The sequence below is a fragment of the Anopheles marshallii genome, chromosome 3, assembly GCF_943734725.1.
Source record: "Anopheles marshallii chromosome 3, idAnoMarsDA_429_01, whole genome shotgun sequence".
Taxonomy (NCBI): domain Eukaryota; kingdom Metazoa; phylum Arthropoda; class Insecta; order Diptera; family Culicidae; genus Anopheles; species Anopheles marshallii.
Genome location: NC_071327.1, coordinates 46,099,077 through 46,125,420, shown reverse-complemented (window position 1 = coordinate 46,125,420; position 26,344 = coordinate 46,099,077). Strand labels below are relative to the sequence as shown.

General features: G+C 42.4%; 6 protein-coding genes across 6 annotated transcripts; 3 read left to right on the top strand and 3 right to left on the bottom strand.

Annotated features, from left to right (window-relative positions):
* Positions 1 to 1,905: 1,905 nt before the first annotated feature.
* On the top strand, positions 1,906 to 2,674 carry LOC128714380 (transmembrane protein 223). The gene is made up of 2 exons (XM_053809253.1): positions 1,906 to 2,311; positions 2,382 to 2,674. Exons 1-2 carry the CDS (start codon positions 1,906 to 1,908, stop codon positions 2,672 to 2,674), a joined length of 699 nt encoding a protein of 232 aa, XP_053665228.1.
* Positions 2,675 to 2,981: 307 nt separating this feature from the next.
* LOC128714148 (H/ACA ribonucleoprotein complex subunit 3) lies at positions 2,982 to 3,252 on the bottom strand. Its single transcript, XM_053809023.1, has 2 exons — positions 3,199 to 3,252; positions 2,982 to 3,122 (listed from the first exon to the last, which is right to left on the bottom strand). The coding sequence occupies exons 1-2, from the start codon at positions 3,250 to 3,252 to the stop codon at positions 2,982 to 2,984; spliced, it is 195 nt and encodes a 64-aa protein (XP_053664998.1).
* A 2,191-nt stretch (positions 3,253 to 5,443) lies between these two features.
* Positions 5,444 to 5,857, bottom strand: LOC128714979 (transmembrane protein 170B). Its single transcript, XM_053809861.1, has one exon. It carries the CDS (start codon positions 5,855 to 5,857, stop codon positions 5,444 to 5,446), a length of 414 nt encoding a protein of 137 aa, XP_053665836.1.
* A 431-nt stretch (positions 5,858 to 6,288) lies between these two features.
* Positions 6,289 to 7,188, bottom strand: LOC128712682 (uncharacterized). The gene is made up of 2 exons (XM_053807570.1): positions 7,141 to 7,188; positions 6,289 to 6,762 (listed from the first exon to the last, which is right to left on the bottom strand). Exons 1-2 carry the CDS (start codon positions 7,186 to 7,188, stop codon positions 6,289 to 6,291), a joined length of 522 nt encoding a protein of 173 aa, XP_053663545.1.
* Positions 7,189 to 8,587: 1,399 nt separating this feature from the next.
* LOC128714837 (craniofacial development protein 1) lies at positions 8,588 to 9,457 on the top strand. The gene has a single exon (XM_053809718.1). The coding sequence runs from the start codon at positions 8,588 to 8,590 to the stop codon at positions 9,455 to 9,457; it is 870 nt and encodes a 289-aa protein (XP_053665693.1).
* Positions 9,458 to 14,686: 5,229 nt separating this feature from the next.
* LOC128712223 (cysteine dioxygenase type 1) lies at positions 14,687 to 16,106 on the top strand. Its single transcript, XM_053807119.1, has 2 exons — positions 14,687 to 14,982; positions 15,626 to 16,106. The coding sequence occupies exons 1-2, from the start codon at positions 14,687 to 14,689 to the stop codon at positions 16,104 to 16,106; spliced, it is 777 nt and encodes a 258-aa protein (XP_053663094.1).
* Positions 16,107 to 26,344: the final 10,238 nt, after the last annotated feature.

Here is a 26,344-nt window from a genome sequence, read left to right as displayed (position 1 = left end):
TAAGAAATAGACAACTCTACTCAAAAATTACCAAAGTTTCATGTGCAAACACAATAAAATGTTTGAGATGGTGTTCTGTGCCGCTAGTTGAGTGGGACATACGCTCGAGTGGGAAGGCAGAGGAGGAGGGCTTGAGAGCAGGCAACCGCCAGCGAAGCCCGGTTTCCTTTACGATAGCTGCGCTCGCTACATCATGTGTGTCCGTAGCTTGCTACATTGTGTGCGTGTTTTGCTATCACGCACACTCGCGCGCGCGTTTCTATTACCAGCCTGTATTGTCAATATGGCACGTATTATACAAGCAAATGATGATACTCCGCTTAAATGAGATGTACCCAATATAAGTTTCTGCAATTTACTTCTAGAGGAAGTCATTGCAATGAGCTAGAAATTATTAGCAGTGTCGTATGCATACAAAAGTGCGTACATGTTTTTGTAAGCATGATAGATTAAATAATGAATATCAATTGTTGATCTGACCTATATTGATACATACCAGCAAGGGTAAGTGTTTGATACAATGAATTGCATCTATTGTTATTAGACAAAACGTCTCGCGTGGGATGAAAAGCAGTTTTGATAATGTTTATCACAATTGCAAAAAAGTCTAGTCAGAAAACTAGTCAAGATACAACTATGCTACATGAAACCGATATGAGCTATAACGATATATGCTTATTGAGATGCAAGCTGATATGAGAGATGCAAGAAATGATTATATAGCGCGACATGATATAGTTGCTTGGTAATACAATATAATGTTGGTACATACTTGATAGTAACTTTCGATCTGGTCGCTTCTAATCTAGTCGTTAAAGCCGTACGTCCGCACTGCACAAAGGCTACACAAACACTAATGGAAAGTGATACTGAAATATTTTTCTACAGTTTTTTCGGTTTCTGCGGAGAGTGCACAAAAAGAAATCCCACTTTGACAGCTTGATTTCTCTTCCCTCTCGCTCAATTCGTATTTTCTCACTCTTACCTTATCATTCTTTTTTTTTCTTGCGCTCTCTCTATCTCTCTCTCTCTCTTTTTCTTTCTTTCTTTTCCTCTCTCTCTCTCTCTCTCTCTCTCTCTCTGTCGTACTCGTGTATTTATATTTTTGTCTTTTTCAACTTTTCTATCGATCTTTTGAAATCATTGAGTAACCTTCAATAATAATCGTTTAATAACTCAATAGTTGAAATAGTAGTGTGGGATCTGTTTTTCCTTACCAAATAGAAAATGTGATTACTTTTTCCATCAACACAATTTGTTAAAATATTGCTGCATTCATAAATAGCGTAAGGTTATGCGGAATTGCAACGTTCTGGCCTTTTCTTTTCTCCTAATTTCGTGTTTGCTTCTGTTCGGATCTGCTGAAGGTAAACAAAAGTGTATGTTGTTTTTTTAGACAGAGATCATTGGCGCACTGCACACTAGCAGTTACAATGTCAGTATGCTAAACGTTTCTTGGGAATGGTTTATTGTATCTCATTTTCTTTGGCTGTAAAGCTCATGAATACTACTCTTTTCGGTTAGTAAATATCTCCCAAGTCTTTGCCAGAAAGGTGATTTTAGATAATTGAATTAAATAACGTAGGCAACATCAATGTCCGTGGCAAAAAGATCGCACACAATCAAACGCATCAGCACTACTCTCAACCTCTGTCGGTCAGCCGGCCGAGTATATTTATTTTACATGTTTTTACAATGTAGCGTAAAATAATTTCTTTTTTGTTGTACCAAAAATTCTAAGCACTTCATGTTGTCTAATGTCACCTCAGTGACCGCACCGACTATCCCAATGTCGCCAGCAGGGGTGATTCGATGCCTAAACATAAACAAACGTTGCGAACTTCGAAATGCAGTTAGATAACAATCGTTCTGTTGGTATCAACTAAGAAAGCGATAGAAACGACGATGATTTTAAGGCTACTCTCATCATCCAACGGCCACTTGGGTAAATCGATTGCCAGTCTGGCCAATGCACGAAACTGGTGTCCTGTTGCGGGGAATTTGTTTCGATCCGCAATATGTCGGCAAAGGTCGACACAAGTGCCGGCAAATCGTGTATACGATGTGAATACCAAAGTTCCGAAGGATGTAATGCTGTTTAAGTACGAGAACCCGCGATTCTTCAAAATGTTAAACATTTTCGCAGTGTCGCAGTTTCTTTTTTGGGGCTACCTTTGCCACTTTTCATACACCACCCTAAAGGATGCTCCCGTACCGGAAGAAGGAAAAGAGGATCTTCCATGGTACAAACGGGTAAATTTGGGAGAAAATAAATATCGCAATGGTATTGCAATTATGTGCTTTTCCATAGGTAAAGATACTACCTTGTATATGCTGGAGTACGGCAAACAAATTACCAATGGAATACAATTTATTTGCAGGTTATGGTGTGTTGTTCGCTTCGTGGATATTCACACTGCGATCCGTGCGTTATTTGGTGTTACGGAAAGGTGGAGATAAGGTCAGCGTCATCACGTATGCTCCGTTCGGCACAAACCGCATCATGGATGTTCCGCTGAAGTATGTTTCTGCGCAAGAGTCTAGGGAAGCTGCTCGTGTCACGGTGCCGGTAAAGATCAAGAGCAAGGCTTTGTTTTACATGCTAGATATGCGAGGGGAGTTTACAAACACTAAGCTTTATGATTACACGGTCGGTTTAAGTCGAAAGCTTTAAGTTTGAGTCATGTAAAATAAATATCTAACAGGAAGTGATATTTCAGTGCTCCCTTTTCTTCCATTGCATTTTCTCTTTCCGTTTGATGTTTGGCTTAGACTCCACTTTTCTAATTTCCTTTCTTTTCCTCTGACCGTGTATTGCTTAACCGTGGCCTGATCAGTAATATTCTGATTGTTCCTACTAGCATAGGAGTACATCTCAATAATTTTCATGTCATGATTGTTAATTACAATTAACAAACAAAATTTTAAATCCGGGTCTTTATTTCTAACATAAGCAGTGGAATTTGGAGAATTTCAGATAATCAGTAGATCGGTTCTGGTTTTTGCGTAAGTAGCAATCCGAAGCGCTTCTTAATGATGATCCGATAGCGCGAGTACTTGTCTTCAGGAGAAAATCTTGCCGGGTGTGCCGATTGTGTCGGCTTCCCTGCTGTGTTGTTTTTCTGCAAGCAATGGAGAAGACATGGTGAGCGAACAGTGTAAAAGAAATCGTCTTAATCACGGAATCTTTCTAATTACCTTCAGCGTGTAAACCCGCTCACCATTTTCATTCAAATCGTACATGAGATACATTTTGATGTTTTTTGATGACCTGATGCGACGCGATGGTTGCGTTTATTCTTTTCTAAATGCACGTGCGCTTTGTTTACGTTTCGTCCGTTTTGACATTCATCGATTTTTTCGCCCGATCGAAAAAGGTTACTAGAGTGAAGGTATGACATTCGCAAACATCGTCAAACCCAAGCGTAGTTCGCGTGTACACGCAAAATTGCTTCCAACGCAAAACCCAATTCGAAAACACGGATCAACTGTTCGGCCGTAAAGAAAGATCGCTCGAAAACAGTCACATTTCTTATTGTTCTTGAATTGATTCAGTTTATTTCCATATTTGCTTTTGTGCAACTTTCGCTGCACTGTTGATAATCGCTTAAAACTTCAAGTCTAACCTCTTCCGTGAATCTCATGGGGAATAAAATGATAAAAACAAATATACATACACGAATATCATACCGCTTAAAATAAACATAGTGCCCAATTACGCTTAAAGCTAATGCAAACTATGCTCCCTGCACATAAAAATATAAAACTCACAAAATATACAAATCAAATATCCTGTCTTCTACAGCTGCTACTAAACTATAAGTAAAATCATACAAACCCAATCTGCGTAAGGCTCCGGAGAAGGTTACGCTTCTTTCCCTGGGGATGCTTTCGCCAAGAATCGCTAAGCTTGCAGATATCCAACTTATTCTATGGCTCTGTAGCAGTGAAGAAACACCTAATAGCTTGATCCTATTCTGATCGTTACCGCACCCAGTGTTACACCTGTTCCGGGCGTAGTAGAACAGTGCGCTGTTTAGTGATGTGCTGTTTAACTCATCTTTGGTAGCATGATTTTACCGTACAGAGCCATTTGAAACAATCCACAATTCCCTTAAAAGTAGCTACCGAGAATGTTACGAATCTTAGCTTTAAAATAACACATTTCCTTAAATACAACACTCCGCTACTAGAGGCAGAGCTTTTGTTTTCGCATAAATGATTGATAGTTACATATCTAGAGCTGTTGTGACTTACAATATTTGGATCACTATTTCTCGATTCGTTTTTCATGTCATTGATTACTAGTAATTGTGGCTATGCATTATTGATTTCACTAAATCCGAAGCCGCTTGGAAAGCAAACACACGCACGCACACAGATGGACATACATGAGATGTACAAACCGTATTGGTACTTTTCCTTTGTTGGGCGTTCGTTTCCTCCTCACCGTACATTTACCTGGCGCTTAACGCCGTAATCATGCAAAGGATGCTTTTCCAATTTCCAACGAAAATCACATGTTTTTACACGGCGTCCTAGGCGAGCGTTCGTAGATGCCGAGAAACGCATCGCGTCAACTGAATCTACCACCTACCAGCACCACGTGCAGTACGCGAATGAACGCGTATGGTTCATGCGTTACGTACGTTTCATTTCCATCGATTTATTAGTTTATGTCACTGTCTTTTGTACAACTGGCTCTACTACCGTGGAAACTATTGCCTATTGGTTATTTGGGCCGCCGTTCCGACAAACGGTATGTAATTTTGCTCGAATTAGTTGTTTTAGAATTTGCACTAATTTTGTTTTAAAAGAAGACAAGAAACAAAACAAACATTCTCGTCGCTGATGATCGTTCTTCAGTTCACGTGCCATGAACTGACTGTTGCCTGTTTCGCCCGTTGTGGCAATAATCTGGTCTGTGTTGCGAGTTCTTTTTTTGTTTCTTGTCAATTATCCTAAGCTCAGCGTGGTTCAAATGCTTTGATTACACCACTTTCGCGATTCCCTTTTTGTGATGTGTTGTGATGTGTATCGTTTGTTTTTACTACAATGTTTTGTTTTGTTTTCTACAATGGATGTGTTGCATTTTCTTGCGTTACAGCTAACGATCGAAAACCGTTGGTGCCCTTGCTTTGCTTGGAATTTTGATTTCGACCGCCACCACCAGCACTCTACCAACCGAAACGAAATATGAGCCTTCCCTCTTGCTGGCGAATATTCGCTAAAACGCGTCCTCAATATCACAATCATACCAACACGGGTATCAGCAAAATACCAGTCTTCCAGTAGGATCCCCTGCACAATTCAGGCAGAAGTTATTTAAACAGAGAAGAAGTACATCAGTACTTTCGATGGACAGAAATGAAAAAGATGGAAGATAGCACAGAGAATCAAACGGACAGGCAGGTTGGCCAGCAGGTTGATGGCGGGCGGTCCCTTACAGTGTTGCCAAGATGCGCGTAAATCCGAAGCAGGCGGATACGATCGTCTGCCCGACGCCCCAGATCATAGCCGCGATCGGTGACATCTGGAAGTTGGAGGCTCTGTGTACAAAGGCAATGACGGTACTGCTGACGGCACCACCGGTCGCCGGCGATAGGACGCCCATCACGAAGATAAAGATTGAAAAGAAGCGCCCGAACTTGTGCTTTCGCAGCGTCACAAACGCGATGACGGCGGCACACGTGTGCACGAAGATGGACGAGAATAGTGCCCACAGAAAAATGTGGTACCACATCTCGACGAAGGTGCGCAACGATGACGTTCCAACACCCTTCAAACCGATCACATTCGCTATCGTGTCCAACTCCGAGATACCACCGCCACTACTGTCTTTGCCATAGTACATCATCGTTGGTGCTCTTGGAGGACAGTCGTTAAATTCGGTCGCCGTCCAATGCAACTTCAAGCTGGTAATGAGTGTCCACCCTGAGTGTGGTTTTGCCGTGGATCCGTGTAGCGCAAATACTTGTTCTTGTTCAAGCTTCAACCGGATTTTTTCTAGCTTCGTTTGCTACTCTTTATGGAGCAATGTAGCGCGTATGTTAATGATTGTGCTGCTTCTAAAATTATGATACAAACAATTCAATGGTAGTTAGAACGATGGGAATGAGAATAACTGAGAAAAGATGATGCACTACGATAAAAGATGTTGCGCGACAAATAGACACGTGCTGTTTGATGGAAATAAATACAGCGTTAGCCCTAGTCACCGTGATTAGGTTGATAACAGCGCTCAACAGTTCTAGTGCATATATATCATAAACTGCCTTGTTCCGACCTTTAAATACCTAGGCCTAGTGCACCGGAGGCAATATACTTGAGAGGCCGGCAATCGATCTTCGATGGTGGCGAAACCTTTCGTACTACGGCTGATCGATAAGGACTGTGGGCTTCGTAAACCAGTCTACCCTGCTGCTTGCGGGTAGCCTTTTCCCTCTCCGGCAACTTTCTTTGCAAAACGATTAAAATTGACGTAGACTTCTGTTGTTGGTACAGTAAACTGTTTGATGACAATGACGACGAAAGCAACGATAACGCGACAAGCGCTGGCCTAGAAGGCTTTGGTACGATTGACGCAGACGGTAGATTCACGCACGACCCTACAGATGTTAACCGTGGCAACGGTTTCGATGAACTGCTGCTATAGTCCAGTACGGTTGCTACGGGTGCAGCAGCGACGACAGCGGCAGCAGAAGATAATGGTCGCAGCAGATAGTGCGAAACTAACGCACCACTGTGCACCATTGTGTGATTCTGTGTGAAGCAAAAGGTATGAGCAAATTATTTTCATTGAGATGTAACGGTTATGAATAAAAATATAATGAGTGCATCTGAAGGAGATTCGTTAAATCAAACGAAGTTACTCATGAGATTAGTTTTCAAACTGATAAGCATTTCTTAAAAGTAAGTACACGGCAGAATATTGTAGCAAGGTTTGCTGATATATAAACAATCGATAACAATCGATCGCTGATATATAAACAATCAATTAGCTCAACAGCAGTAAATTGTTAATTTTTATAGCAAAACAAGAACTCCAAGAAAAAGCATGAATCTCTATATATTTCCTATAAATGAATGAAGATTTCACATGACGGGTTGTAGCAAGTTGGGCGATAAGTGAATATGTACCTTTGTATCAGTATGTTTAACTGCTACGGTTCCTTCCGCTATCTTCATCCGCTGGATGCTCCATTTATCGAATACCGGATGACTTATTCCCGTTCACTACTTGTTATCGTTGCTGGACAAAGGACACACAGTTGTTTTTTTCGGACTACTTATGTTCCGCAGTAGATCGCTCTTTTTGTCCAGCTAGTATAGGTTTGAATAAAAAAAACTCAACCTTCGAACACCAATTTCATGGCCGAATTCGATATTGTTCGCTGTCCAGAGCCTTTAGGAGTGATCGAATAGGTCTGGTTATTTGATATTGTACTTCATAATTTCCCACACTGCACAATCGCCTCGGCCTACTTGTTTAGCAAACTCTTCTATTAGCGAGAATGTGTGTTTCAATTGTTGTTGTTTTTGTTTCGACGATACTAAATCGTACTGCGGCTTCATTAAAACATTTCACTTTTCAATCGATCCAATCCGCCCCAACTGTATTGGCAAATAGGTAATCATCGAGGTTGCCTCACTTGATGCGTGGTTGTTCTATACCGTACAGACACTTCTATTTCGTCGAATCACATTTAGTGGTGCAATAATGCTGCGGAAGCACAGATTTTCGACCTTTGAACTGACTATTTTCCAACGCAATGCAAACCAAACAAAAAAGACAGCAGGACCTTCCCAAAACACTGCAGCGATATCGAACGGAGCGAACTGCACTAGATACACGAATACACATTAGGGCAGGAAAACACAACGAGCTCGTTCCGATGCTAAGCGTTAAACCTTCCGAAGGTGCAAGCCATCGAACGTTTTTACTTGCAACAGCAAACCATTGCCATTTTGATACAAACAGCCGAAGTATGTACACGCCAAACACACAAAAAAGAGTTTGTTGAATGAATAGAAGTGTGTGGAAGGATTCTTCTTCTTTCCTGAGTGAAATTCACGCAGTGTTTGTGGATACAAGTCGTGTGTGGATAAACGTGTGTGAGCGCGTGAGTGGGAACGTCATTTGTTTGACAGTTTGGTACCGTGTTCCGTTTATTGCATGTAGTCAAATACTGTCCGGTTTGCGAAATTTCCCGAAGATTGACAGCTGCGTCCCTTGTCCCGTTCCCTTTCATTACGTTTTCTAGGTACACAATCCACAAAGCTTGAACGGGTTCCAGATTTTGGCCGGTTATTTCATACGAAAAGTGAACTATTTGGCTCTCGGCGTAAACTAGAACTTTACAACAGTTTAGGAATTAATACAAGTACTGTAAAAATAGTTAAACCTTTAAGCCTTACGGTAACGGCAGTAATTAAAACAGGTAAGAGCGTTTCGTGCGGAAAGCTGTCTCAGCTGTTGTATGGCAGAGAATGCAAGGCTTTATCCTTTTTGCTATCCTTTTTATTGCTTTGTTTAGTGAAAACCTAATAAAACACTTTTATTTCACAACTGTTAGGTGTGCAAAATATGAACCAAGAAGATTACCCCAGCGACAGTGATGCTAGTGATGAAGACTTCCGCCCAGACAAAGAAGAGGCAGATACCGGAAGTGAACTAGAGTCGAACGACGAAGAGCCTGAGGATTCAAGCGAGCAAGCCGTAGAAAAATCTTCTGGCTCAACCGGTGGTAGGAAGCGGAAACGAAAATACAACACAGATGGTGGCAACAGATCAAACGGTGCAAACAAGCGGACTAAAGCTCAGGATAGAGCTCAACAGTCCGATGAGGAGAAGGACGATGAACTGGACGAAGAAGAAGAAAAGCGAAGAACAGATGCATTATGGGCGGATTTTCTTGGCAGTGGAAGTAGCAACAGCAATATAGAACAGTCGAACAACTCTACTTCTGTTCGGAACAGTAAAACTAAGGTCGAGGGGAAAAAAGTGGTTACGGAAACTAAATCGGTATCCACGATGCCGAAAGTGATCGCGAAAGAAAAACCGACCGTAGCGCAACTGTTCGAATTTGCTGGTGAACAGATTGTGCTGACGAAAGACGATAATAGCAGCATTTCTGCTAACACCAAGGATGAAAAGGCGACATCGTTGCCCACGGTATCAAAAACATTGGCACTGAAAAATGCCGCACCACGGGGTGGTAGTGGCTTGGGGTCAGTATTAGATCAAATCACTAAAAAAAACAAGCTGAGCACACTAGAGAAAACGAAACTTGACTGGACCAGCTTCAAGCGGCAGGAAGGTATCGAGGAAGAGCTACAAACTCATAACAAAGGAAAGGATGGTTTTCTCGAGCGGCGCGATTTCCTGGAGCGGACAGATTTGCGCCAGTTTGAGATAGAGAAATCCTTCCGACAGACGAAACGAAGCAACCGATAATGCTAATTATGGAAAGCATGCATTTAATTCCAGCTTCGATTCACAGCGTCATAATATTCAGTACTCCAGTTAAGTAAAAAGTGTCCAAACTCAAACATGCTAAAACTATAAGTATAATGGGCCATTGAATAAGCGTTCTGGGTGGTGTAGATGATAGCGGTGGCGATTCTCTCACACGATAGAACAAATAGAAAATCTTGCCCGGATTGTTCTCCCATAAGAGGTCAGACTATCCGGCAAAGTGGTAAATTAGTAGGACGTTACCCCGAGAAGGAAACCCCGTCTTGTATCTGTGTATCCGTAAAGATAGATTATCATCTTATCATTTATATTATATCCACAATATAATGTAATTGTAAACAAGGTGACCAATAAAACTGCTATTGTAATTGAAACCTTCAATACGCTTCTCTATTCATTGTGTTTTTATTTTGTAAAACATATGCTCAGTAATTATTAGCTGAAAGCGCAAAGCATGATTTGTGTTTTTTTTGCGATTCTGGGAAATAGAATAGCTAAAAACAGAAGAAAATTATTGGTTCATTTGTTCAGAGTATTGTGCAGATAAATACGTTATGATAAACAATATACATAAACTATCTTTTTGAGTTCTTTGATTCTGCAAATCAGCTCATGTAAAAAATTTCGGGTCAATTCGGGTAAAAAAATCGTATCATGTAAACCTACACTCGTTGCTAAACATGTCGTTTCAATCGGTTGAATACTTGTAACATAAATTACCCTCAAGTGAATCCTATGTATCACCAGTCCAACCAGTTCCAATTCTAATCGAGCATGCTGTTGAAATGAATAGTCATATTCATTGACGAAAAGATTTAATTTAAGGCTGGAAAGCATGCACCGGATGTGTTCTAGAACTCAAAACAATATTGATATTGATACGCAAAAAATGCCATACTATCCCATAGCATGTAAAATTAAAAGATTGTTTTACTTGGGCGATCATTACCTAAAAAAATACCCAAGAAATGACCGCAAAAGAGAATCACGTTCATTCTGTTTAGCTACTTTCCACCAGGTGGCGCCACAATAAAAAGCTTAAAAAAGGATTACGGTTGTGTTGTTTTAAATTTGATATGAATTTATAACATATTCCAATTGATCTTGAGCAGGTCTAGTGATAAGGTTTGTGTGGTTTGTTATGTGGTGTGGTGTGTAGAGATTATGTTTGAATGTATTCTGTGGTGAAAATCGTACTTATTTACTTATTTATCGTACAAAAAATGGCGAATGCGTTCAAACACATTCTACAAAAGGTATTATTGAAATAGGAGAACAATTAGTGTTATTGAATTTTAAAGTCCTTTAGGTATTTAGATTCACTATTTACAAGAGCAAAAATAGGCGTCTAGTATGCTTAACTGAATTTATATATACGCATTCGCTATATTACCGTTCGAGGAGTAATCAAAACAGATATCAGTAATTTTCATTACATAACAGTATGTAAGCAGTATTAGATCACAAATTTAATCAACCGCTGTGAATATAATGATAATAACAAACAGGCTATTCGTAGTTTTGTGTAGTGATGCACGCTCCACTAGCTAGGATTGCGCGTATGACAACCAAATGGGTCACATACATATCTCGCACAACTATGTCTTCGTCACGGGACGTAGAGTGATATCATTTTCGTCTAAAATTGATTGCTCGCTGTCTTGACTTTTGATAACGTGCCCAGCCATGTAATTAGCCCGCGCTGGTAAACAATTACTGGCACTATAAGTGGGATTGCACTGAAGGGAAGGGACCTGTGGGAGAGCGGGTCGATCGTAAGCCTTGTTGTACACCCGGTTTGAAACACGCGCAAATAGGTCACAACTGCGAGCCTGTCGTGCGTGGTAAACAAACAATAAACAAGCATTTTTTCACGAAAAAAGTTACACAAAAGGTAAACAGTATTGGAAGAATATTGGATGTGTTGTTTGTTTAAAGCTTGGATTATCTAAACGAACGATTTCGATAATCAAGCGATAAGACAGGCTGCTTTATGAGCAAGGTCGCACGGTTGCGATTGTGTTTTCGGCTAGCGCACATAACATTTACCGCCGAATTTTATGAGGACGTTATGCTTATAGACGTTAGATATGAGACACGCTGTGCTTGGTATCAAACATTTGCTAACCTTTGAAATAAAACCACTTGTGTGAAGAATCCTTGACAACAGTGGTTATTCTGAAGTATTTATCGGGGCGGGCCGGTGGTGTATTTGGTAGCGGCGCCGGACTTCACACGACAGGACCAGTCAAAAATCTCTTCCGAACCAATCTCCCGTACGCAGGACTGACTATCCAGCTACGGGTGAACAAAGTCCAAAGAAAGCCAGAAATGGCAGGCCTAGACCTCTTCAGGTTGTTGAGCCGCAAAAGAAGAAGATGTAGTATTTATGAGCGCTGTTTTGTTCATATGATCCTTTCATTGTTTCACATCGGGACGATACATTCTAGATACATCGCTAAGCGTCCAGATAAAGAGACAATGCAGATGGAAACAAGCAAAGCATCAGATGCATTTGATTGACAGTAAGATAACGCAGATTAATTTGACCATGGTGTGATGCACTCGTCTTTGTCCCCTTTAGCAATGATGTGCAAAGCTTGCGTGAAGGCGACGCGTCCTGCAAATGAAACGGTTTTTCTTGATGACTGAAAAAATAGTTTCTCTTTGGGCTACATTCGGAGGTATAATCTCGGTTATGTTATTTTTCACAGCTTTATCGCGTTGTTGATAAGTTCCTAAATGCACGATTAAGGAATTTCCATTCATGCGAACGAAAGAAAGGAAATACCTCGACCTCAGCATTAAAACCGGTTTGTGGCGGAAAACGTCGTCGCAGCACACGAATGTCTTCCTCACTATCGGACATGATTGTGGTGAGTATTTTTCGGACACCAACGCAAAAAAGCACTCCACGCTTCTGTCTGGTACAGTGGGACTACCCAATAGCTCTGTGAATTCTTCATCGAGGAATTCTGTTCTTCATTTGAGGATACTTCCTGAACTCCATTGAGCCCTTATCGCACGGGGTGCATCTTCACCAAATGGTCGGGTTTCCCCCTGCGCACATTGAGACACACTCCCATACGCAAACATGCAAATGATCGGTCACAAAGTCCACGCACGCGAGCCCACACACCGTTGTGTAGCCTCTATCGCGAACGCTGTGAGTCACCCACCGACGGGCACAGGTTTTGTTTGTTGGCCCTGTACCCACATAAACCATGCGGTGTCCTTTCAGCAGTGTGCGTGTGTTTGCGGACACCCTGGTCAGGCAAAGAAGCACAACATCACATCGGACATGCCCAAAGGGAAAGAAGGGCTCGCGGACGCAGAGCAAAACAGGTGTGCGCCGCTGCAAACCGACGGACGCGATTGGACGCACGGTCGAATCGTTTGGAGGTGCGTCCATAGCCAGTCGGCTAAGTCTTGTTTCGCTCCCGTTGTCGTTGCACCAGCGCCGCCTCGCTACCTGGACAGTCCCTTTTTCCAGCAGGTTGTTGACGGTGGCACAGTATACGATTGTCCGGTTGTCGGTCGTCAGCCGCTGATAAGCGGCTAGTGTATGTACGCGATCGTGATGCGGCGCGCGCAAACGAGATGGCGCGATGGAGAGGACGGAAGATAATTGGGATTGTGCAAAAAAAGAGGAAAAATGTTAAATTCACCCGCGGTACGGGCATGTGCTGCCAGTCGCTGAGCAAGTGTCGAGAGGAAACGACTATCCTGAGCTTCAAGAATTCCAAACACAGGTTGGTTTGGTCACTGATCGACGACCACTTGAGCATACGTAACAAATATTTGCTGCATCGTGTTTGCACACGGCTTTACTATTAATTGAGCGCCCTTTTTATCCTGCAAATCCTGCTAAAAGTGGTAACGGGTGAAGTGTTTTATTTTCCAATAAGTGCATAAGAGCAGTTGCTGCTGGAGGTAGTTCAATTGCAGGGGGCTTTCTAGAAGACTCGAGAGACAACGTTACACAGGGTAAGCTTTAGGTGGTAATTCCTTCACTTGATGGTTATTCTCGATTGCGAGCTAATTAAGTGTGAAGCTGTGCAAAGTCTTCTTCCATTTCGACTGTGTATCGAAGGATTCGCATACTTAACCCTGACCCTACACCCTTACCCAAAGGGGGTGTGCTAGTCACACTCAAGCGAGAAGTTCGCGTCATGTCATGTGAAAGTCCACAACTGTTCGAGTGCTAACAATCAGCAGCATAGGGGAAACCCTCAACCAGATATCGATGGAAAAAGAAAGCTTTCCGTAAACTTTTGTTTTCGTTCGTACAAGCATACAAACAAGATCCAGATTGTTGTTGCCAGTTTGTTTTAGGGAAATGTTGGTACACACGAATATTTTCGTTTGTTTTATTTCAAAAGTGAAACCCAAACACGTGCGATGATGACGATAAAGCACATGAAATTACCCTTCGTGCAATCGTGATCAACACACGGGTAGATGTAAAGCGTTATAACTGAGATGCTCAGCTAAACATTGCTTATAGGTTAGATCGATTGCACTATCAAGTGTATCAGATCAATTTGACCTACGAACAAATTGTTATTACAAGCTGATAAAGATCGGCTTGAACCTGTCTGCTGGATCTAGCTAGGAAGATTAAGTTCTGCATGTTAGGAAGCAGCCACTTGCAGCAGCTCTGTACATTCCAACATGGCTGACTGACATGTACAAAAAGGCATTAAGATTGCTGAACTTTATGGTCTGCTGAGGTAATGCAAAATTCAACATCGATTGGCATTGGAAGAGGCTTCATTTGCACAGCCATAAGCTATACTGCGTGTGGCGTCGATGCCTTTTAAAAGGCTATTCAACTTGCCCAATATGGCGGCTGGGTCTAATAGTAGGGTTCACAAACTAAGTGTGGCCGAGAACAACACAGTGTGCACAGTTACGGCCGCTCGGTAGATCACGGGCTGGGTCCAGATGCAACGAACTGTTTTGCATCTTCGTGCCGCTGGCGTAATCAAGTTTTTACAGACCCTTGGTGCACGTTTAAAAAGGCACTTAAACTCTTTGACCATTCAATCGATCCAGCGTGCCACGCAGTACGCAGTAATTAATGTGGTTTTGTATTTGTTTACGGTGTTTGTTTTTTCTTACGTTCAATAGAAACACCACACTTATTGCCGCGATATTGCAGTGTCGTACGGTGTCGTTATCAGCCGAGGAAACATAAAAATCATAATGACGTCGCTGGCGGTAATGGAGCTGAATAACAACAACAACACCAACTGCGTTGGTGATGAGAGCAGGAACGAGGATGGCGAAAAGTATCTACGCGAGCTGACGAAAACCTTCACCGGCATCGACAAACCGTTAAAGAACGCGAGAAAGTGCGAAACGTTGACCGATTTGATCGGCGAACTGCGCAGAACGTTCGATTCCGACCATGTCAACATTGAGTACGTGAACCATCTGATGCTGAGTTATCAGTCGAACCCGGCCGAATGGCGAAAGTTTGCCAAATTTGACCGATACCGGTAAGTAGTGGGTAAGGGAATGGAGTAGTTACGCTACAGTTGAACTGTCCTTGGTGGCACGATTCAGCTCGGATATCGTTCCGAATTGGATTAATCTCCAGCGAGCCAAAAGCGTTAGTAATCTTCGGGACAAAGATAAGCTATGTGTGACGACTAATGCAGACAATAACACAAGTGTTCTGATTAGATGTAGACATTGATTAAAGGTACGTCGATGGAACTAGCCCAATATTGTAAAATGTTCGAGAAGGAAATATTTGAATTCCTTCAAAATGTGCCGTTGGATGAGATTCGAAATATCAAACATGTTGACCACATTGGACCACATTATTATCAAGGTTAATGTCTCCAGCCTCCAATGTCGCCTATATTAAATTAGATGTCAACTAGCAAATTGTTCCACATCATTGCTTTGATTCCGATTTCAGCTGAAATGTTTTGCAATCAAAACATTACAACCAACGATAACGGTTGATTGTTCTGTCCGCGAATTCGATGGATTTATCTCGCCGATAAGCAGATACATTCGGAAATATTTTCCAGTCATTTTACTATGAATAACATCGTTATTTACTATCTGCTGGTGAAGCTGTACGTTATCATTTTTCGCAACGTAACAACTTATCCTTCTGTACTTCTACAGCTACACCAGAAACCTGGTCGATGCCGGAAATGGCAAATACAACCTGATGATTCTCTGCTGGAACGAAGGTCATGCCTCGGCGATACACGATCATGCCGATTCGCATTGCTTCATGAAGATGCTAAAGGGACAGCTGATGGAAACGCGCTACGCATGGCCCAAGGATGCGGCAGTAACGGAAGACAGTAAGGCAGACATCGGCAATGGCCAGACCGGGCAGGAAGAGGTCGAATACAATGGTGATGAGCTGGAAGAGCTCTCCAGGAGCACGCTGGAAACAAATGGTGTGTGTTACATTAATGACACGCTCGGATTGCACCGGGTGGAGAATCCCAGCCACACCGATGTGGCCGTCTCGTTACATCTATACTGTCCTCCGTTCGATGTGTGCTCCATCTTCAACAAACAGAACGGCAAGCGTACCAAGTGCAAGGTTACTTTCTGGAGCAAGTTTGGCAAACGAGAAACCAATGTAAGTTGATACTTTTGATGCTGTTAGGTAGGTGTCGCTCGTAACCGTTTTGCTTATTTCTTCCCCCAGAACGTGAACTAGTGTTGCGTTACTTAAACCGTTGGCATACATCGACTGACGATCGCAAGTGATAGCGCGGAATGAATGGATGCATGATATTGATTTGCATTTCTACTAGTTAATAATTCCTCCAAGAGAAACGTTGGGCTGTATTTCAAATAAGATAAGTATATGAGATTATTGTTTAAAATGATAGGCTGCTCCATTTTCGGGCACGAAAGTTTGTTACGAATTAATAAAATGATTATACAGATATGATTGTTGTGTTGTGCTTAACTCGAAAACACATGCAATTAGTCATTGAAGATTTTGAGAAATTTTATTGGTACGAAATTTCATCCGAGGAAATTATTCTTAACCACTGAATATAGCTAGCAATAGTTTCAGGATTGGGGTTGCCCGGTGCTGTTTTTGGTAGTGGCGTTGATCTTCACACCACAGGACTGGACCGGTTCAAAATCGCATCCGGACCAATCCATCGCACTGGACCTACTATCTAGCTACGTTTAAATAAAGTCAAAGAAAGCTAGAAATGGCAAGCCTAGTCCTCTTGAGGTTGCTGAGCCGAAGAAGCATAAGAAGAATTTTGAAGATTATAAGGTGTTCCATTGGTATTTTTTTCTTATTTCAATACTTACATAGTTGCTAACTTATCCGGCGCTACAACCGCTTTGCGGTGTTGGCCTGCTGCAGAAGTCGTCTAAGCCGTTCACAGTCGAGCCTCGCATCAGCCAATCCATTATTCCGGTGAACGCATCAACGCCATCACTCCATCTGAATTTGGGCTTACCACGCCTCCGCCTCCTACCACATGGATATGAACGACCAAAAAGGACTTCGAGGGTTGGGTCGCCATTCCATCGCAGCAGGTGTCATTCTCATGACGTGACCAGCCCACCTACGGGGCCTGGCGAGTCTAAACCGCTGTACGACAGTGAGTTCACCGTACAACTGTTAAGCTCGTCAATGTTGCGACTCCTCCATTATCCTTCCACACATACGAGGCCAAAAATCCTTCTAAGCATCTTCCTCTCGAACGCGACTAAGAGGGTTTCGTCAGTTTTGGATAAAGTCCATGCCTCAGAGGCGTATGTGAGTACTAAATCTATATAAGTTCGTTCGGCACGGCAGGTGTTTTGAGTAAAGAAGTTTCCTAAGACTGTAGAATGACCAGTTGGCAGCCAGTACCCTACCGCGTATCTCAACATCAATGTAATTGTCACTTTTGACTTTTGACCCAAGATAGGTAAAAACTTGGACGACTTTGAAAGTGCGTTCACCTACATTGTACGACACTGCGTAAGTTAGGATTTGTTATCAGGGCCGCTGGTGGTCCCATTATGAACTTGGTTTTACCTTGTTAATCTGCAACCCGAGGTTTTCTGCCGCCTGCTCAATCCTTTGGTAAGCATCTGCTACGTAGGAGAGCTATAAACTAATGATGCCTATGGCTTCCGCGCATACCAGGATCTGGATTAACTTATAGAAGAAGGTCCCCGAAGTTTCCACCTTGCGGATTGCCGTCTCTACCGCTAGGTAGTAGTAGAAGAGTAGCATTGAAGATGCTGCAATGCTCGGTATGGGAAGCTCTAATGGTCGGTCACTTATCTACATTCTTCGTCGAACCCAATTTATCCCAAATTGAGATGCAGTGATGGCGAGTGCAGTGATCCTACAGCAGGCAAAGACCGCGAAGCCGCCGGTTCCAGACGACAGGACCCAGTTAAAAAAGCTAAATAATAAGATATAAGACACCTTGTAGATTATTACGCCAAAATGAAGAAAGTGTACCAATTTGTTACATATCAATTCAATAAATATTTCCAGTTAGAACAGTGGTAAATATTCTCAGATTTCTATTTTAACTTTTCCAAATTCAATAAGGGCCGAAACTAAAGGAGTTTTTTATTGGGATATGATTGGGATGCTAAACGAACTTGGCCGCTCCCATCATAAGATATCCTGGCTCCTTTACTTGGGTTAGTTTTTTTTTTGTTAGTCAGTAGTTTGCCTAAGTAGTCCTAAAGGGTGGTATTTAACGGCTCCAAATTTCATTGCTACGGTTGTTATTTGCAGTAACGATCGTACCAAGGTAGCAAAACTCCTCTACAACCTCAAGATCGTCACCGTCAACTAATTCTCTGCTAACCAGCCGGATCCTAGCACGGCCAGAGCCTCCGGTAAGCAGGTACTCGTCGCATTGATTCTCAATCCATTCCTTCAAGGCTTCAAGTTTCAATGGGGCAGCAGCTGTCGTCCGCTGATGTCGATGTCATCCGCGAAGCCAAGGAATTGAAGTGACCGAGCTAAAATCGTATCCAGGATATTGATGCCCGCGCTTCTCACGACTCCTTCCAGAGGTATATTAAATAGCACACAGGAGATGGTTTTTTTTATAATACAGTGGGTTCCTTTATTCAAGTATAATTACATAAATAAAACTAATCCCACCTTCCACCAACATTTCCGTGCCCGCAAGGGATTGAAAAGATGTTGGCTTTATGCCTTAATATAATTTACATTTTAGGCCGCATACCTAACATGCCAAGACATGCTGTATAGGATGTCCCTGAACTATTTCTCCGAACGCGGAGTGACGCATTTGGCGGAGCCCGTTTGATGAACTCCTCCGCACGCTAAACACTTCGGCGCTTTTGTACAGCCAAACGCCTTATGGCCCTCCTGGCCGCAACGGAAGCAGAGCAACGACCGGTCCGGTCCGTTGCAGCCGTCCGCCTTATGCCCAGGGCTCATACACTTGTAGCAGCGTCCCACGGATGCCGGTCTCTCTAACTCCCTGGTGAAGCGAACCGCCGACAACTCAAGCAGCAGTCGTTTGTTGACGATTTTCGGCGCATCGTGCGGTTCAACCCGGATGCGAGCCTGCTGGCGACCACTCGCGAACGACTTCAGCTGGATGCGCTCCGGAGCGATGTCCACATTCAGCTGGTCCGCTAAGGCCGCCCTCAGGTCGCTGGCGGTAGTCAGCCCATCCAAGTTGGCGCACGTCAGCATCGTTAGCGGAAGATTCAGCGTCACATCGCCGACCTCGCGCATCGCCGCCGTGACAACCTCCTTCACCATCACCGTATCGATGCCGCGCTTACAACGCAGCTGCAGTATATCGTTCGGCATTCGGCGCGGGGTGTCCATATAGTCCGGGTTGTACCGGAACTCCGTATGTTCCTGAAGGGCCAGGAGAAGAAGGAGAAGCATGATCTAGTAGGTTGTTACGTCAAGAAGAGAGAGATAGTGTCTGTCCCTCTACATCAGTCCCCGGTGAGATTCGAACGGTACCGACATGATCGAGACTCTCCACTCCACTGCACTTAATTCATTGTGGCCTTTAAAAGCCAGAATAGTTTCTTAGGGAATCCATATTGCTGCATTGTGTTCCTTTGCTCTGACTGATCTATGGAATTGTAGGCCGACGTAATGTCAATCAATAGATGGTGCGTTGCGACTTGGCTCCCGGCATTGTTTGAGGTCTGTCAGGTCTTCAGGTATGGAGGGTCTGCGCGGGTGGAAATACACCTCGTCATTCTAGTGTCGCACTGAGACTCTCTACTGCTTTCTGGGCATGGTCTTAGATCGCCTGTATTCGCTCCGGTAAGTCGTCGAAGTAGTACTAACACCTGCCAATCATCTTTTGCTCGTCCCCCTCTTTTGATGTCCCCCTCTACACGGCGGCATATAGCGATTTTGGGAATGTAATCGCTCCGTGTCGCATTCAATAACCTGTAGAACTTGAGGATTTCCCCGTCGAATATGTGCTGCATAAGCTGTTCACCCGACTCTTCAATCGGTGCTTCTTGTGCTGGAAGAGTCGTGTCTGTTGCCTTAGTCGTACGTAGTTCTCCACGTTCTGCCGAGTCTCACGTTGCAGCATGCGTTGTTCTCGCACAGTGCTGGTCTGCAGTCTCACGAAGTCTCAGTAGTTTACGGCCGATAGTTCGCTCGATTGTACTGCTGATAGCTTGTTCCACCATCCGCCAGTGGTCGTTTAGTGACATCACGTCGGTTGTGTTGTCCATCTCCCCCTAGCGCAGGCGCGAAGTCCATAAACACTTCAGTCAGCTTCAGCCGGTCCGTGTTGAGCCTCGGAGCTGGCTGTCCACGTAGCTTGTTAGCTACAGCAAGTTTCTGGCGTAACTTTACCACAACCAGGAAATGGTCAGAGTCGACTTTTACTTCTCTGTATGTCCGTACGTCGATAATATCCGAGAAGTGCCTTCCATCGTTGAGAACGTGATGAATCTCGGAATATGATTGCTATGGTGGTCTCCAGGTGTAACTGAAGTGAGGCGAGCGCTGAAAGAATACACTGCGGATGGTCATGTGCTTCTTTTTTCGTTTTTTTTTACATTGGACATATAAACCCATATGTAGGAGCTGTTGACCGACACACAAACTGCTGGTAAAAGTTATTTTAATGATCCGAAAAATAATTCCCTCTTCTGATCACTACACCATAATATCTTTTAAGATTGTCCACATGCTACTGGTGAAGTAATACCTCACCGGTGATTCGTCATTAGTCGCCGAGACCATCCCGCATAACATAAAACCCAACAAAAGTCCACATGAAAAGAAGAGGCTTGATAGGAAACTCAATTGGAATCACATTAGTACGTCCTCCAGAATACCCGGGATAATGATTTGGCTAACGACGGCGTTTGACTGTAACCGTTTCAGAGGAGTCCTGCAGGCCTATATCGCGTGTAAGAAGTAGTGACGAATAAGCAAAAAATGCACTACAATTTCACAAGTTATTGTGGAACGCGGATTATTCGGGTGCGAATTAACCAGGTGTCTGATTATGAAATGTGCTGGTGGAAATGTGAAATATACTTACCGGAATTAAGATGAATTGTGTTCGAATTCTAAAACAAACTACTGTTTTCTTTAAAACAATAAACAACGGAGTAGATATAAATTATACACTAATAAAAAGCCGTACCCATCGTACAAGTAGGATGACGGGTCTACCCCCCGTTGTCAAGATGACAAATAGGAAGTGACAGCAGGGTTTCGAAACAGGGTTGAAAAAGAATGTTGCCAAAACTAAATACGCAGTGTGGAACAATGTGAACGAATAAACGGCGTTCCGCAGTATATTAGTTTATATTTTTAATTTAGTTCGTTCTCGCAGTTTGTGCACGGAAGTGTTACTTTGTACGAAATGTTTATTACCGGATTTTTCGTTCTTACTACTTCATCAATATCAAATACAATTTATATTAAGTTTTGTTCTTAAGACACACGATTACGCTTACACTGGGGAGGGGATGAAAAATATCAAATTACCGGAAATTAAACATTTACTGTTATATGACTTTAAAATTCTTATCCGGAATAAAGCAAGTGTCACAAGCGATAGTTTTGTTGCCTGGGTACTGGAGTTGCTTTGACAGCGCGTTTTTGCTGCTTGGGATTATTGTGCAACTGTCAATCGCACACCCACAACAATATCATCAGCTGCAGTGGCTTCAGGGCTGGCAGTGTGCGTGTTTATTTCTTTTGCTCAGTTTTGTTTGAAACCTTGGATGAAAGTTTTGTGACAGAGAGTGGTTAGCGATTTTTTACAAATTTAACTCAATCCATCGTAAATTGGAGACTGTCTACAGCTCAACAGTGCGATAGCAGTAAGTTCGATCGATCGTAACGATCGGAGAGCCCGTTCATTCTCGTGCGATGAAATGCACGTGCGTATGAGTGCGTCGTGCTGTCAGTTTGGCGTTGTCGATCACAATAGTGGAATGCGGGCAAGTGTGTGGTGGTGTGTAGGTTCTTGTTGGAAGTCGTAACCTCCCATAACGGTAGGCATTCCTCGCAGAAAGATAACGTGCGTCGAAGTATGAAAGCATTCGTTATCTAGTGGCACTTGTCTCGCTCACACCGCGATACCAGCTTCAGCAGTGTCTTCTGCGCGAGTGTGTTGCAAGGTGCGAAACAGATGAAGGAGAGCCGAAATTGAAGCGCACACGTAGGTGATTTCAAAATGGCGATCGGATTTGGAAAGCGTTGAGAGATCAGTCGGTACGCAAGCAGCCACGGGAGCAGTGTGTGCGTGAGCAGCTAGATCATCTTGTGCGGTTGACAAGATCGTTTTTTTCGTGTTGTTGGGACGCGCGGCTAGCTACAGCAAGTGTTGTGTGGTCAGTGTTACGTTTTGCCAGGGATGGTTGTATATTTTGGGTTTGTCGCTGAACATATCTGGCTTTTGGGGGCCAGACGGACCGTTGCAGTGTGCCACGTCAAATATCTAGCTCGTCCGGTACAACCATATTTCGATCGAGTAGTGAACTAGGAGTTTAGGAATTGATTAGTTATATGTGCCTTATACCTCTTCGTACTCATGTGACACCAATTGAAACGCATCGCCCTGGTGATCATGCGTTCTACCAAAGAAGGTGACAATCATTCATCGTAGTAGCAGCGTAGCGTAATTTAGCTTAGCATGGTCCAATTCGGATTCGTATATTCAGTCCTAGACGAGAGTTGAGGATCACTCTCAAGTGCTGTTCAGTGAAGGTGTGCGTGCACCGTGTGTGTGTATGTGTTTATGGGTGTGTGATGTGTGATGATCGCCCTGTTTGTGGGCAGTACACCTGCGCGCTTAAAATATTTCGCTGTCTACCCCTTTGCGTCGTCGTTGTCCGACAGGTGACCTAATCAAGTCGGTCAACAAAGATCTCCGCCTGAGGAATGTTTGGTGCGCATGTGTGTTGGTAGTGGAAATGTGTGTGAAATATCGATCTTGTCGACATCTGTAGTCGAGAGCAGAAGTGTAAATTTGAGTTAAGAGTTCCGATCTTTCTACACCCAAAGCCGTTGTACGTGGGAGTACAGAGCGACTTCGGAGTGGCTCGAAATTGGTGGCAGCTAAGAATTACGTCAACATTTTGTCATTGCCTTTCCCACCCGGACGAAGCTGCAAACCGTTTGTGCGTGCGATTGTGATTATGGGTACTTACAAGAAAGAAGTTGATGCGCGAAATAAGGGAGGGCACACCCATCAAGATTTAGAATCCTTTTGTTTTTGTTGTGGATTTATCTTTTCATTTTATTATTCTCACCAGCTAGAAGGGCCGAAAGGGCTAGCTGAAAAGAAACCCGCCGGAATATTGTTATCAACAGCTAACACTTACCAGTGGAAAAGTCGTATAATATTTAACTTCCCCGGGGGTTTGAATTTGATTTGTTGTGTGTTTGTGTTGGAATTGGGTTTCCTTCTTGTGTGAAAGCTCTGTCTTCATTTGGTCTTCTGAGTTTTCATTTCCTTGCAATTGCTACTTCATTTCTTTCGAAGGCCCCCGTACACACATACACACACGGTGGCAGCTATCGATAGGAAATCTTAGCGCAACACTTTATTTGATCGATGAGCTGAGTCCTACCGTTCTGTCGGGGGCGTCGCTCATGGGCAAAAAATGCTGAAGAACGGTGGGATATAGGATAGGACGAAGCAACAGTCACGGAACAATCGCCCGTCGATAGGTGCTTACTAAAACAAAAAGAAAACAAAACCTGACTTCAAAGCAAGCAGAATTAACTGTTCTGCATTATCGACACGGAAACGAACTTTGGACCTCGGTTTACCGTGGAACAGCCATCCTGATCATGTATTTTTCTATGTAACCAGGAATCATCACTCTCTAGCATTATCATCATCATCATCGTCACCTTCAGCAGCAGCAGTAGCAGGTTCCCGATGAAGGTTAAAAAGTAGCAACTGCAAAACTCTCAAGGTAAGCTTCACTACGGTGCAAGTGGGATGCATGTGTGCTCCCCACCGCTTTACTAACCCAAACTTTCCCTCCTTACGTGCGCCACACGAACGCATTTGATAGATAGGATAGTTGAGAAGGGTGAGAGGCAGAGAACGTTGGAGGAAGGGGGTGTAGGGGTCGAATTGAAGAGCAGGTGTGAAAATGCAATGAGACGATGCAATTGCAGCAGGCAGTGGGCACAGAACCAGCCATGGTTTGGCTAAGGCTCTTTTGCCTGTGAGTGCAATCCAGGGAATGCAATGACAGTTGAATGTGGTATAGTATAGTATGGTGGTGTTTGTCATTAATCGTTCATAAGCAATGAGCTGCAGTGTGTTGTACATCTTTTGATAAGGTGTTTTGATTGACGATAAGATGACTTTCAAGCATCACTATGACATGATCATTAGGTTTACTGTTTAAATCGACGAGGGACTTTAATGACTCACATTGTCTAAAATCTCTGTATTTTTCGTTGGATCGCCCGTTGTTAGAATACTGTTCATTTGTGACCCGTCTGTATACTGTTATATCTGTGTCAGTTCGATTCCATAATGTCTATGTTCCAATTTAAAAGTTCTTTGCGTTTATTTTAAGTCTACGATCTACGATCCTCGTTACATCGTTCTCGGTGGACGAATTATTGAATAAAAAACTTAAACGTCTAACATTATCACTATGCTAGTGATCGTGAAGTGTTTGTTTGCTGATACCTAAAGCAATGAGCTGTAAAGATAAATAGGACTGTAAACAAACTGATACTCCCAAGTTTGTTCCTACATCAGTGAATGTGGTTTATAGATGTGGTTGATAAATTCACGAATAAAAAAAGTCAACTTATGGCACTTTAAAGATTTTTCAATTCAAAATTTGAAGTTATTGTCATCAGTTATCATTAGCTAATAAAGTAAAAATAAAAATCAAAAATAATGCAAATACCTATCGGCTTGTAATACTTATATAAAGCATGTGAATTATGGCTTACATTTTTTATTGATCAACTCAACAGGACAAATCGGTGAATTTAATGAGATACGATCCACATAATCTGGTTTGTAAGATTGTTGATTGTTTGAGTTCTATTATACCTTGAAGCAGGGTATTATACTCTTAAAAGCTTAAAAAAGAACATGGACGTTGTTATCTCTTATATTAAAAGAATATTGTTTCTATTTGAAAGTATGCTCATTCCAGATTAAAAAAAATAATTATTAAAAATCACAAATATTGCTGTTATTTGGATTGTTTTGTTAGGAAGAATGCTGTAAAAAAATAATTTATGGTATCCACTGGCGTTTCGTTAAGAAAAAATAAATTATATGGGTCAAATCATCAAATCAAATCATGGCGATGCATTAACTCCTTAGGAAGTAATTTCGCTGGTTGTTGGTATATTTGTTTAAAGTTTTTATCAGATGTTATAGATACTTTTAGCCTCGAGGGAAAACAACTTTTATTTTCGAACATGTTGGCTCTCTGTTTCACTTTGAGATCGAAAGCTTAAAATTTGAGATGATGTTTGTTAAACAGTCAAGCAAATATCGATCGGCGAAATTAAATCAAATTACCTATACAGATAAGCAGATAAAAGATAGCAGATAGTTAGATAGAGCATGGTTCTGTTTGAATTTATTCCTTCCCTTTAATTCCTTGAAGAATAATCATAAAATTTGTATGCAACATGAAATTATATTTCGATTAATATAAAATAAATTATTATTTGGAAACAATGTTTATAAAAAAATTGTATGTTTTAAAATACCAACAAAAATAATAAAAAGCTGTAAATTAAATTGTATTGGCATTTGTCGAGCGGCATGACAGAGACTATTTGGAAAACGATCTAAGTCAGGTGTCTGGGCATGCTAGATTATATGATAAGCCTTGAAACGTCAAAAGATCTCATTATGGATGTATAATCATGATGCTGATTCATTGAAAAAACTTACAACGATTAATTAAAATCTAAATAAACTGAATGATCGTTCACTAATATGCACAGTAGATATTCGTTGCCACATTTGATAAGATAGAAGTATTTTTAACCTTAGCATTTTCCCCATTGGCGGACGACTAGCGAGATACGATGATCAATTGGAACATAATTAGCATATGCCATATGTTGACTAATTCCGGAGATATGGTTGAAAGCCCGATGCATTGCTGCATCCTTTGTTAAACTTCGCTAATTCTATTCGCGACCTTACGCGACAATCCTTTCACCTATTGCGAAAGTGAAAAAAATGATACGGAAAGTGCAATCGCGTTACAACTAATGACGACCAGGTCCGGAGGAGAACCCAAAAAAAAAACAATTTTAAACACAAAAACAAAACCTTTCCCACTAGAAATAGCCAAAACGACAAACGCTTACAGCACACACCCCCCGTTTTCTTGCGTTTCTTTTCCATTTCA